Below are 13,755 nucleotides of genomic sequence, written 5' to 3' on the forward strand. Positions count from 1 at the left end.
CACACGTCAAAGCTCTGATTTAAATTCAGCATTCTCTGATTTAAATAAAGATCTGTGTGATGGTGTGCTGATAGAGGCTGTCCCAAAACTGGCTGTTGAATCTTGCATTCTAGACAATATTGGTATCGCACTGTAATTCACTTATGTAAACATTTGCCGTGGTCTGGGAAGGAGTGCTGCCCTGCCTCATTTCATCGCTATTAAGAGAATGTTGCAGGTGTTCAACACAGACCACTGCAGCTTCTACTGTGCAGGGGTTGCCTGCCTTTCAAGAGCCCCACTCAGCTGTAGGCCTCTATTTATCTGCAAGGCCATCACACTGTGGGAAACAAAAAACCATTGGGTGGATTGCTTGAATGAATCTCAGCTGCTGGTAATTACACTGGGCAGCAATCCTGCCCATCGTTCTGTTGCCTACTTTGCCACCTTAGGCAGGAATCAGCCATGTTTAGATCAGAGTTGGTCCTGTTCCAATAGGAAGGGTCCACCCGGACTGCCAGGCCAGATCTCCTCTGAACGGGAAACAACCAAACAATCCAAGACTGGTTTCAGTCAAACCCCGCCCGGTGTTCACTGTGACCTAGAAATCAAGCTGTACCCTACCGATGACGCTGAACTGATCTGTGTTTCCTCTCTGAGGGCGCCAGGCTTGGCAGTTCAGGCTGAGCTGGACCACGGCTGGTTTGCATAGGGTTGGTTTCTATGTTGGGTGGCATGGTGGGCAAAAAAATGATGGACTGGATTGCGCCCCAAAGTAATTACCAGATGCTGAAGTTAATTTAAGCGATCCACTTATCACTTTGTTTTTCCTTGTATATCCATATGGTCCTCTTACTGCAAGGAAGCCCTCTACCCCTCCCGTGTCATTTTGGTTTACTCACTGGATAGTTGCACAGTAAAGTGAAAGTTTAAAATTAACTTTGGTAAAAAAAAAAAATACATATAACGTATCCAGTTCAGGTAATTGTTCATGTTGCAAGTTCTTGGATAGGAAATTCACCGACTGACCTTTAGACGTCTTAAAATGGAGAGCTTTGTAAATCTAGGTGCGAGGAACCCGTTTGTTGAGCTGCTAAAGGCAAAGGATGGATTCTTTTCATCGCCGCCTTTATAGGATAGAAATCAACAGAGCCTTCCTCTATCTTCATCAGCAGTCTGTCCGTTAATTAGCCCTTCCATTCCACCTCAGTTAAATTACCTCTAATTAATAAGTTCATTACAAAGATTGACGCACCTTGCTCAAAGCTAGTGTGCTAAAAGCTGATAAACACCTTCACCCTAATGAAAAATTGATTAGATTGTGGAGAAAAAGGGTATGTCTGAAATAAACCTCTCTCTGCTGGAGCCGAGTTGATATTCTGTAGCTTTGAAGCTAATCAAACCATCGCAAGTCTCTTAATCAAAAATGTAATTCAAAGTAGATAGAAATTGTTCTGGATAAAAAATAAAGGGCATTGAAAGCTCCATTTGCTGTGTAAACCTTTCTGTCGGCTACATGTAAGAAATGTCCCAACTGCTTCCTGCGCTGTGTGTGATGTCCTTCTGCACCTTCAGACTGCAAACAGTAATATTGCATTTAGGGTAAGAGTGAGGCAGGAGGGAGAAACTGGATTAGAAGAGACCATGCACATTTATTCTGTTTGGTTATTCAGATGCTGACTTATGCAGTTCTACGTGCAAATAAAAAAAGGGATTTGGTTGATGGCTGTATAAATGGAGCCAGACTGCGCTCTGCTGATCCACAGTGCATTGCTGTTCTGTAACTGGCTTGTCCTTATGACCTTCAGTCTATTTTGGAGGGCAAGCGAGTGAGGTGCATTTTAAAAATGGCCAGTTTCCTCATTATTGTTACCTGTCATTTGTGCAGTACACTTCCACCACTGTTGTGGTCTCACAGCACAATTTTCCTGACTTTCTGGTTGGAGGCCGAACCTACCTGCCTTGTAAAAATAATTGCAGGCTGGAACTTGCATATCTGATGAATGGTCCCGGGCTTGTAACCAAGATGCCTTTGCCAAACGTTTGTAGTCTAAAACTTGTATGCCTTGTCGGAATGGCTGGAACCTGCATGCCTTGCCCAGATGGATACAGATGGGAATCTGCACTCCTTGCTCGAACAGCTGAAGGCTAGAACCTACATGCCTTGTCTGAATAGCTTCAGTTCGGATCCATCGTGCCTTGACTGAATGACTTCAGTCTGCAGCCTGCATGCCTTGCGTGGATGACTTCAGTCAGGAACCAGCATGCCTTGTCTGAATGACTTCAGTCCGGATCCATCATGCCTTGCCTGAATGATTTCAGTCTGAAGCCTGCATGCCTTGTCTGAATGGCATCCATCTGGAGCCTGCATGCCTGGCCTGGATGACTTCAGTCTGGAGCCTGCATGCCTTGTCTGAATGGCTTCAGTCTTGAGCCAGCATGCTTTGCCTGGATGACTTCAACCAGGAGCCAACATGCCTTGCCTGGATGGCTTCTGTCTGGATCCAGCATGCCTTGTCTGAATGGCTTCTGTCTGGAGACAGAATGTTTTGCCTGGATGGCTTCAGTCTAGAGCCAGCATGCCTTGTCTGAATGGCTCCCATCTGGAGCCTGCATGCCTTGCCTGGATGACTTCAGTCTGGAGCCAGCATGCCTTGTCTGAAATGACCTCCGTTTGGAGCCTGCATACCTTGTCTGAATGGCTTCAGCCTGGAGCGAGCATGCCTTGCCTGTGTGACTTCAGTCTAGAGCCTGCATACCTTGTCTGAATGGCTTCAGTCTGCAGCCAGCATGCCTTATCTGAATGGCTTCTGTCTGGAGCATGCATGCCTTGCCTGGATGATTTCAGCCTGGAGCCAGCATGCTTTGCCTGGATGGCTTCCTCTGAAGCCTGCATGCCTTACATTAATGGTTGCTGGCCGGAGCTTGTATGCCTTACCTGATCAGTTGCAAGTTGGGGACTGCATGAATGGTTGGAATAGGGTGTGGATTAAAAGTTGCTGACATATGAAGCATGTGATGTAGTTGGTGAGGATCCAAGGGGTGTATCATGTAGGGTGCCTGGACACTGTGCTTAGGCATGCTTGTGCCCAGAGTGAGAGAGGAGGCTGGAATACTCCAAAACTCATACATTTCTTGCATCAGATACGGTTCTGTTAGAAGTCACAGTCTTCACAACCTCATCTGAATCCACCAATAATGACACTAAAATCCCAGGAGCTACTCTGGGGCAGGTTTAGTCTGAAGTCTGCGTCACAACATTGAAGCTTTGGAAACAAGAACATACTGCCAAGAGCAAGAAAGAAACTACAAACGCAAACTAAAATGGGCTGACATTGTATCAGCTGTTGATATATCACTTTTTAAGGCCTTGGGTGCATTTTTCATATTTTTGTTGGCCTATAAATACTTTTAGTCTTGAGTGCGCTTTTCAATGATTCCGTCAGTTTTCAAGGTCTTGTTAGCAGAGAGTGCGTGAGACAGGTTGAACAGCCCTACACTGATTTGTTTTTAACGTACTTACCGTTATTTAAACTACAGTGCATATAGCTGTCAGTATTACAAATTTACTGCGAGCAAGGAAGGGACTATACTTTATATTTAAGAGAGTTGTCATTATGTCAGGGTTTCACTAATGTGTCTCATAGCGGCTGATGCCTTTTAATGAAAAATGTGTCAGGCGTGCACAGCATTTCAGATGTAAGGAAAGGCCTCTTTTGTGAAAATTAACATTTCTTTCCTGCAATATATTCGACATAGTTCAACACTCTTGAATCTAGAGCCCTCCGGCGGTGGAAATAAAGAGTCCTTTCAAACATGTACATAAAAGCACTACCATTCGCTGCCACCTCTGCCCAGTGCCTAGCACCAGCATCCTACCACACGCTACCAGCCCTGCTGTGTGTCTCTTCCGGAGACAGTGAAGGGCCCGGGAGCCGTGTTAACTCTCGGTGCACTTGTGTAGCTGATAAGTGTCCCCATCTAGGGCAACTCTTGTAGGTGAAAGATCACTTTTAACTTTTCTTTCTTGGTGTAGTTTATCGTGCACATAATTCTTCCCTTCAAAAGTTGTATCTTGTGTTACCTAGAACTTCTCACATTTTTCTCACGGGGTAATGTATGGAGCAGTCAGTGTTCTGAATTTCTCTATCCATTATTAGAATCAAGTTGCCAACTCACATAAACAGTGCTATGATTATCAGTGGGCTCTGGCTCTGGAGTGGCCTCTGTGCACAAATAACAGGCTGTACTCTGTCGCCACCGCTAGTTGGCGTCTCGGCCTCCTGTCTGTGCCTTATCTTAAGCATGTGCTGCCCTTGCCTATGTATATTTAACTTAGCTTGTCATTTGAGGTGTCTGTGGATCATGCCAAGAGTCACGGCACCTGTTCTTGGGTCTCTCCAGCTTGGCTGTATGTCTTGCACCAATGAGTGTTCTCCAGAAGACAATTAATATTTGAGACATCCACTGTGGTTCTGTAAGGGGAAATGGTGTTCTCTCGTGGTGGACAGCAGGCGGCCTTCTGTGTAGTGGAGGCCGAGGAGATCCTCTAAGAATGCGATGGTTGCGGCAATAATGCGAGTAGTGCACTGCAAGAATACCCATGAGAGCTAGTCTGTATACTGGTGAAAACAATGTATCCAAAGGTAGTTGACGGCATATACAGAGGAATTAGGTAGTCTGATCTTGTGTACTGTATGCTGCAGGAATGATGGTTAGTAGCCTCCTCGTTTAGTATGGGCAAACCAATGTGTTTATTTTGTATCAGAGTCATGGGAATGAGCTCATTAGAGCTAAATTTGCCCACCCTAGTAACACAAACTGTCAGAAAATATAAAGGAACATTTTTATTTAGTAGGCATTAAAATGTTTGCAAGATTCTAAAGCATCAATGTCAACTTTCCACATTATGAAAAGTTTTGTCTCATGAAAACATGCAATATAGTGGCAGATTATTTTGCATAAGATTGTATATCCTACAACTCTTTGGCTATGCATACATTTCCTATTTTGTACATTGGTGCAGATATATCACAATAAATTAGCTTTTGGGTGTTTTCAGCTAGGTTTCCACAATAAGATGTTGTATAAGTGTGCAGTAAATAAAATGTAGCCATGAATTTAAGTGTGTGACAGTACAGTTTTTTAGCTTCCAAGTTATTAGTCTGCCTTGTATGTAATTTATTAATAAAAATGTGGTTTGATTGGAAATTAGATATATATTTGTACTTTGTTTCTAATGTTAGTCTTCTGCCCTCTATCACATTTTAAGAACATCTTTGTATTTCTTTCCCAAACAGAAATCTGTTCTGTGGACTGTGGTACCCATGGCGTTTGTATGGGTGGCGCATGCCGATGCGAAGAAGGTTGGACTGGTCCTTCTTGCAGTCAGAGAGCCTGTCACCCTCGCTGTGCAGAGCACGGCACCTGCAAAGATGGCAAATGCGAATGCAACCAGGGTTGGAACGGAGAGCACTGTACTACTGGTAGGCCAAACCCATAGTTTGTTTTTATTAGTGCACTTCGAAATTTTTTAATCGGTTATGGTGGGCGACAATGTGAAGAAAAGCATTTGTAATGCTACAATAGTGAGGAAGTTACGCAACACTGATATTAACCATTTTTCATTCTGCATAATTCAGCATATAGATGTATTTAAATAGAAATATACAGTAGATTTTTAGAGAGCAACAGCTCACTACAGTTGACACTCCAAATTAATACCCAACAGGAGAACCAATTTTTAAGTGGTTTATAGCATTTGCTTTTCTGCACCTTCTGTATCAACATTTTTTTAAAAATAATTAGCACAATCTCTGCCACGTCTTGCCAGGATTGATATAGCTTAAATGAAATCTAGTAAATTGAGAATCCACAACTTTTTATCCCATGGAGAACTTATGTTATAACTAGAACACAACAGCTGTAGTGGATCTATCAGCAAATAGCTTCCTCCATCAATCCTTCATAGAAAATATCTTAATCTTTTTTTTTTGCTTTTTTTGGATATCTTAATCTAATTTCAAAACCCTGCTATTCACTATTCAACCATGTCAAAAATCCTCAAAAACAATATATCGCCGGTTGGTCTGTTATTTTCACACTTTCGTATCCAGTAAAAGTGGTGGTTTTAATCACCAACTACATAATAAACCTACCTGGGCCTTAGGGATTGTCAATGAGGCATCCTAGTCATACCTAAAGTCGAAACAACAAATTAAAAAAAAACAAGTTGTAATGGTCTAATTCCAACATTAGGTGAAAGGAAAGTACACAGGATGTCAATCTGTTACATCAAGATGCAAACTGATGGTTACAGTTAAGTACCATTTTGCATATCTACAATCAAATACAATATAATTTCTACATTTGTAAGCACATTGCAGCATAAGGTCTCACAATACCCACCACTAATCCAAAAATTGTGATTGCTAGTTGGGAATCTATTCTGTGCTCTACCTACAGCCTGTGGGGCGGTCTTTACGTCTGGCTTTTACAGCATGAATGCCAAACAGACTTATTTTCAACTACTGCATATCTCCAACCGTCCTCTTTCAGTCATTGGCTTGAGACTTTGTCAATCAATTTCTGACTCCACTCAGTGGAATAGTTACCTCTTACCCTGTGACATTGGCTGTTTCTGTGTTTCCTTCCGCCTCCATTGGAGTGCTTGCACTGAACTGCAAGACGGACTACTTTGTAATTGTAGCCCCCTATTTCAGCTCCAGCTGGCTCCCTCCCATGTGTCTTGCTCCAGTATGTTGACACATGCACTCAGACCTGTAGGTTTCGCCGATACTTATTTCATGGTTGGAGCACATCCAGTCCCGGCACGGCATGCAATGAACCCAGTCGTAGCGATGTGGTGTTCTCTGCTGCAAAGCAAATGACACAGTTTTGGATCAATCACAGGAAAGCCAGGTCTCGTACTGTATGAAACGCCTAAGTGATGCCTACAGAAAAACACAAGAGAAAAGCAGAAACAGAGTTATTGCAGCTTCAAACAAGTGACTAAAACTACATTTTTAGCTCTTAACGGGGAAGCAAGCACCTCAGAAAATGCTAATTCTACTTGCAGAATGAATATTTAAATAACCCGAAATGTCGAAACCTTAAAAACGCAGCTGCTTTTCCATTAAGTAAATGGAGCCGTTAACTAACTCAATAAATCCATAGGCTGCTTTGGTAAAGTGCCCATGACTTTCATTGCAGAAGGAACAGTCTTTTCTAGTTATAGGACAGTAAAAATTCCTAATGAAGAACACTCTCTTCTCAAGGAAGGCTGCTCTATTTCCTCCTAAACCCCTAATTTGTATCCTTTCTCGGTTGTAATTTGTTGTGCTGTTTTTGTTCCCCGCAATGCCACATATTAGGGACCGAATAAAGCTCCCTGATTTAGAGGAGGTGCTCTTTTGTGGTCGTCCCGCTTAGTGATGCTTTAAGCTTTGACTTGTTTATTGAGCCACATTGATTTTCATGTACATTCAGGCCATTCAAATGGAAATGTGGCCTAAGGGGAACTCCTAATTCCTCTAAGCTACGAAAAGACCAGCTATTTGTTTCCATGCTCTTTCTTTGGTACATTGGGAAACAAGATCATTAATGTTCACAAAGCGGCCTTTGTTCGCTCAGACACTACCCAGAGGTGTGCCACTATGCATACCTCCATTCAACGCCATGCTTGTGTGGGGTTTGGAAAGCTGAGAGATTTGAAAATTGAAAATGAAAAGCATAGATCTGAGGAATTAAACAGACAAAGCATGTAAAAAAGAAATGCAACTTGCAACCTGTTGGAACAAGATTTTACATGGAGGGGGGAAAGGATCACGCTGTCAGTAGGTGTGCCACACTTAAAAAAAAAAAAAAAAAAATTACAGGATGCTGAAGGAAATGTGTGCAGATTTCAAAAGATTGCTGCATGTTTACCGGCTGTGTTTTCATTCACGCTGCTTCTCATGAGCAGGTAACTTGCACATTCAAATTATTTTTAGGGCAGTACACAGATGCTGTATGCGAAAACTGCCTTTGAAGCTAGATTACTAAAAGAAATAATATATTCTAAGTTTGCCAATATTCTCTTACGTTTCTTCTAGATATGCTGGTCACCGTGGGAGTGAAAAAGGTGACCACAATAAATCTCAACTGTGGTTTGGTGATTTCATTTGGATGACTGCACACTGTTCTCCACTTCAGAGGAGTTGCATATAAGATATTGTAGAATATTTTCATAACGTTTCAATTGGCCGAGTGTTTTGATAGAACTGGCTGTTGATCCTCTGCACCTGTCCACTGTGGGCTGCAGCATTCTTCTGTAGAGTCAAATGACTAACTTGGCAACAATCAGATAAAACTTTGTTCCCCACTCTTTAAAATCTCCATGTGGGTGTATAAGGTCCTTCTCTTTTGCCGAACATCTTCCACAACTCTGGCTGCCTTTCAACCATCATCAGCGCACACGACATTGGCTAACACATTTATGCGGCGACACCCAGATCCAGATCATGGTTTCAAAGTATGTTTGAAAACAGCTGATCTAGTACTAATTACCTTACATATTCAACAATGGCTCGAAACCTGAGATCCCACATCCCTGCCCCGAAGTACCCAGAGTACTTTCCTTGATCTCGCCCCATGACCCATGTAATAAAGCTTACTCGGAAGTCTCGGGTCATTTCTTGTATGCACAAGTGGATAAAGTGACCAATAACTTGTACTCCCGTCTCTGTCAACTCAGATAGATCCTTCCCAACTGCAGTCTCAAGAGTAAATAGACCTTGTTCTCACTTCTGCACCGGCCTCCCTATAAAATGTTGAGAAAACTTAAAAGCACAGAACGTTGCTACCTGTCTCTTTCTCGACTTCGGAAGAATTGTACACATCACACCAGTCTAAAATTCCCTCCAATGGCTGAGAATTAATGAAAGAGTAACATTTTAAAACTTGTCCTGGTTTGCAAAGTTTTGCATGTTGCTAACATAGTACTGTCCCATAGTATTTCCGAATACTAGATAGATTGCTCCTGTTGAGACTGAATTTGTTTGCAGAAGGTCCTCCGCTTCATAGCCTCCTGCCTTTGGAAATGTGTTACTTTGCTTCTTTGCCTCAAGATGTATTTCAGAACATTCCAGACACATCTGAAGTCTCACCTTTTGTATTCAAATGCAGACTTATGAAGGAAGAACACAACTGTATGCTGTTTCCAACTTTGCTCAAATGCTCAGATGCATCCATTGGTTGTGCTAGAACTTAAATAAATAAATAAATAAAATGAAAGAAATACGGGAAGGATTAGTTAGGGTCTTTTACTTTGTCCATGAGATTCCGTCTCCAGTCCAATATGACAAACCTACTCGTTAATTTTATTAGAACTGTTGATTTAATTACACGTATATAAAACATATCAAATGCACAAGTAAATACATTCGTAAACCATAAAACAGTCACTCAGTACAACTATGTTAAAACCCAAGCAGGCAATCAAATGGCCAATAGGCAAAAGTAAAGTAGCGGCCATCTATTTGCATCTATTTCCTCAAAATTTCCAGAAACAATGCTCAACATCAATATGGGTAAATGGTCTGGTTAAAATAGCATAATATTACAGCGTATTTAATTAAAGTAATGCTCGTGCCACATTTTTTTAAAGAGGTTTTTAATCAGTTTGTATATGGGCTATGGTACAAGGGACAGTAGTTGCTGTGTTCAGTGACAGTATTTTAAGTCTAAATTTCACACAAAGCGAACATCTATACAGGGATGTAATATTTCTGACGTAGATCTATATTCTCTACACAATCATTTTCGGCATCGAAGTAATCATACAAACTGCAGCACTAGTCAATAGCAGTTATTATGTGCGCTTCTACATTTCTCTCTGGATTGCTTTTAATAACACCTACATTTGTCTTCTTGATGCAACTGGGGTTAATCCAGGAGTCTTCACAGCCTTTCAGAAATATAATTTACCTCATATGCACTCCCAATGGCAATTCTAGATTAATAACCCTACTCAGTGCCAGTTTTTGTATTATCCTTTAACCACAAACATCCAAAATAGGAGCACTTTCAGCTTAATGGTAACTGCTGTGCAGCAGATGGCCCGCTCCAACGTCAAGTGGTTCGGTTGATACCCTAGACTCTGGGATAAATTCCTCAACAAAACCTATATTCAACCTCTGGTATTTTACTAATGCATAATGACCACACAGCTGAATGTCATATGTGGCTTGGGAAATGCCTGTAGCCTCTAATAAGTCTTTGTATGGATGAGCAGTCATATCAGTGCTTAAAATACTTAGTGTCATTGGTAGGTTGCTTTAGAGTCAAAGACACTATCTCATTTGCCGTGTCCATAAACTTGAACTTGGAAATCCCAGGCAATAAATAGTGTTACCTGTTTTAGGGATCATCCATTTTCCCTGAATGTCCTCTTGGGCGTGGGCCCAGTTCCCATGTTCGCAGATTTTGTTTTAGATTCATTTATGAGTAGACCCTCTTCAATGCCACAATTAGTAAATCTCTATGAGGAGATAGTGTAATGCCAGTTTAATGTGGATAAACAAGACAGCATTGTAAGCAAGCGGCAAAACAGTATGAAAATATTATTCCGTCTGTGACAGTTCGATTTTAAATCTAGAAAATCTATAAACAAAAAAAAAAGTAAGAAAAGGGTAAACATGGTAGGGTTGTGTAAGTAGTCTTGTTTGGCCTCAACAGTTAATGGGATTGGATATTCTCCTATTTGGATTTGTTATACTATCCAGCTTGTTGAATCAAATACACACGGCATTGCCTGTTTTATTAATATTGATTATATTTGAGTGAATTTCTTGGTTGCTTTGTCATCCAAGCACTGGCTGTCCTGGAGCTAAACCATGAGTGCCTTGTGCTAAGAGCCAGATCAATGCAAGAAATGAGACATTTTTTAACTTTTGCCTGAACTTCAGATATTTTCAATTGCTCTCAATGCAGGGCATTCATATTTCAAGCTCTTGCCTTTATGATACCAAGTGACTGCATGGCTAAGGAGAACAGCAGTGGCACTAGACTACACTCTTGTCTGTTACCCTTACCTATCTCCCAGCAGTGGAAAATTGTGCATCCAATGCAGTCTTGCCCATGATCTACACTATAGAAGACCGATCCATGTGTTTATTACCTAAACCCTTCATTTTCATAACTGCAAATAAGTAAGTCCAATAAATGTTGATGGCATACTCGATGTTGAATGACAACATGACTGCCCTTCATTCCGTGGTGCATCAGTTATGTGGAACAGTCTTCTTAAGTTGAGAGAAGTGTGTTGGGCTGGCACAGATCCATTTTGGGCATGCAATATGTACCTTTCTTGGGAGTAAAGGTGTAGTAATCGATGGGCAAGTACCTTTCCGAAGATTTTACTTTGCTAGGTTGTTCATGGATGCGGAGGCAATAAGATTTAATGTTGGTCAGATTGCAGCCTGTGTTTGGCAGAACTACTGTCTATGTCAATAGGCTAAATACAATTCCTAAGAGATTCCATTTGGCCCTGATGTTTTTCTCTGGTCAGTTGATATATGGGTATTTATATTTCTTCAGGGGTTAATGACATATTTAGGTAATCTCTTCATAGTGGCATTATTGTGGGGAGTTCAACTTTGTCAAAGTTTGCTTGTGTTTGGGGGTGACCCTTCGTCCTGTGTGGAGAAGTAGAGTTGGGTGTAGTAATCTGCAAAGGCCTTTCTGTATATGTACCATTGCCTCTTCTGCTTCATATATTGCACATATCAGTGTTATAGGATTTTGCAGCGCGAATCTTTTCTGGATTCACATGCTGTTCATTATTCTGCCATCCAGTGGTTAGGTCCGGAGCTCTCCCCTTGTATAGTAGTTATTCTGAACTGTCCCCTTGTGTAGTAGTCCTTTCTTGATTTTTATTTGTGTGTGGTTTTTTTTGGACATTAACGGTTCACACTATTTGGGGCTTGTTCCAGCTTGCTGTGATGTCAGGTGCCCTCCCTGGAAGTCCCCACTCTTGGTCACCATTTTCAGTTTCTTTTTTTCAACCATTGAGTCTGGAAGCATAGTGAAGGTCTCCAAGCCCCGAGGGGAAAAAAGAGGAAAAAACTGGAATTGGTTGAGGAAAACTGAGATCATCACCATTACAAACTAAAAAACATTTACACAGAAATGCCACCAAATTACACAGGGAAAAAACATCACAGTAAGTGGAACTTGCATCGAGAGAAAGACTGAGAATGCACTGACAGGGGGCTCCCTGATCTATATGAAATGGAGAATACACCATTCGGTTTCTGCCCAGAGTGCCACCATAAATTCGCCCACGGAGACTACCACCAGGTGTGCAATCTCTGCTGGTGTCAAATCTCGCTGACCAAGGCAAGTTGAGGAAAAAATAACCCCTCGGGTCCCATACAGAGGATACCGCTGGTGGAAGAGCCTCAGAGAAGACACCAATGTCGAAAGACGACAAAGGAAGAGAGACTAAAAGATGGCAGCTCAGTCAACAGCAGGCAAAACTTTGACGCCAAAAAAGAGAGTAGTGCCTACTCTTGACCCTGAAGTATGAGCCCTCAAAATCAAGCTGAAGAAAAGATGGCATAAGCTGTAATTGCTGCAATCTTTCGAAAAAAGAAGGAATTTGATGCCTCCCTCCAGGGATTTTGAATACCACTGAAACCTTTAACAGAAAGCATGTAGTAGGACAAAGGCCTGGGGAACTGGAACCCGCTTTGATGTAAAAACCACAAGAGGCGGAAGAACAAGCGCTTTTCTATGAGGAGGAGAACCCAGAAGAACAAGGACATCGAGGGGTTGAAAGTGTCAAAAATACATTAGCAAAACTTCGAGGCAGATTCACTGAAGGAAGCCATAGACACTTATCTGTCAAGGCCATTGCCTCCGGAGGATATTACTGTGTACAGCTAGCTGGTTAAGAAGGCGGAAGAGTGGTATGGAGTCCAACAGCATGAGGAGAAGTCACAGGCATGTTTCCTACTAGAGACGCTACTACCCTCCCAAAATAAGTCAATTCCTCCCAATGCTCCCAAGCATCTCTGATCGGGGGGGCAGAGGAATTTAAAGAGCCAGCAACCTGAAGGTCAGTGACTCCCAGGGTCAAGAAAAAATATAAACATTCCTCTAAGGACCCAGCATACATTTGGGGCAGTGTGGTGGTGGACTCCCATCATTGTAGACACTACCAGGAAGAGAGCAAATATACCACCCACCTCCGGTTCACCTCCTGATAGAGAAAGTAAAAGGAGAGAAATGGTGGGAATTGTTTTTGAAAGAGAAGCAGCAAAACAGTGATGCCCTGCTTAACAGGTATGTCCATCAGAACTGGTAGGAGATGACAGAATCAATGAGATACCTACCATAACAATAAAAGAAAAGGGCAAGCGCCCTCACAGAAGAAGGATGTTACATAGCCAACACATGCTTAAACTCCACACTGAAGGCCGCAGACAGAGCAGCGAGACAACTAGTGAAAGGAATGACCCTAACACGCCATGCTTGGCTAAGAATTTTGGGGTTCAAAAATGAGGTTCAGGTCACCATCATCAACACCCCTTTTAACAGAGAACACCTGTTCGGTAAGGCAGCACCTGGCACACTGCAACAAATCAAAAAAGGTAACGACACAGTCAAATCAATGGGGGCCCGACAGTTAAGGGTCCAGCAGAGAAGGAGAGCCACCCCCATTAGAAGAACAAAAGGAAGAGGATGGTTTCAAACAGTGATATCTCAACAAACCTTCTAACACACGGGCCAGGT

The 13,755-nt window shown here is 42.1% G+C and overlaps 1 protein-coding gene across 6 annotated transcripts in view; it reads left to right on the forward strand.

Moving 5' to 3' along the window:
- TENM3 (teneurin transmembrane protein 3) overlaps positions 1-13,755 on the forward strand; it is a 1,236,182-nt gene that overhangs the window by 1,089,909 nt on the left and 132,518 nt on the right. For all 6 annotated transcript variants that reach the window (XM_085641875.1, XM_085641876.1, XM_085641877.1 and 3 more), the window contains one exon: positions 5,280-5,465. In XM_085641875.1, the coding sequence (XP_085498001.1) occupies positions 5,280-5,465 (186 nt within the window). The remainder of the gene's footprint in view (positions 1-5,279; positions 5,466-13,755) is intronic.

Source organism: Triturus cristatus, chromosome 2_2 (genome assembly GCF_964204655.1).
Source record: "Triturus cristatus chromosome 2_2, aTriCri1.1, whole genome shotgun sequence".
NCBI lineage: Eukaryota > Metazoa > Chordata > Amphibia > Caudata > Salamandridae > Triturus > Triturus cristatus.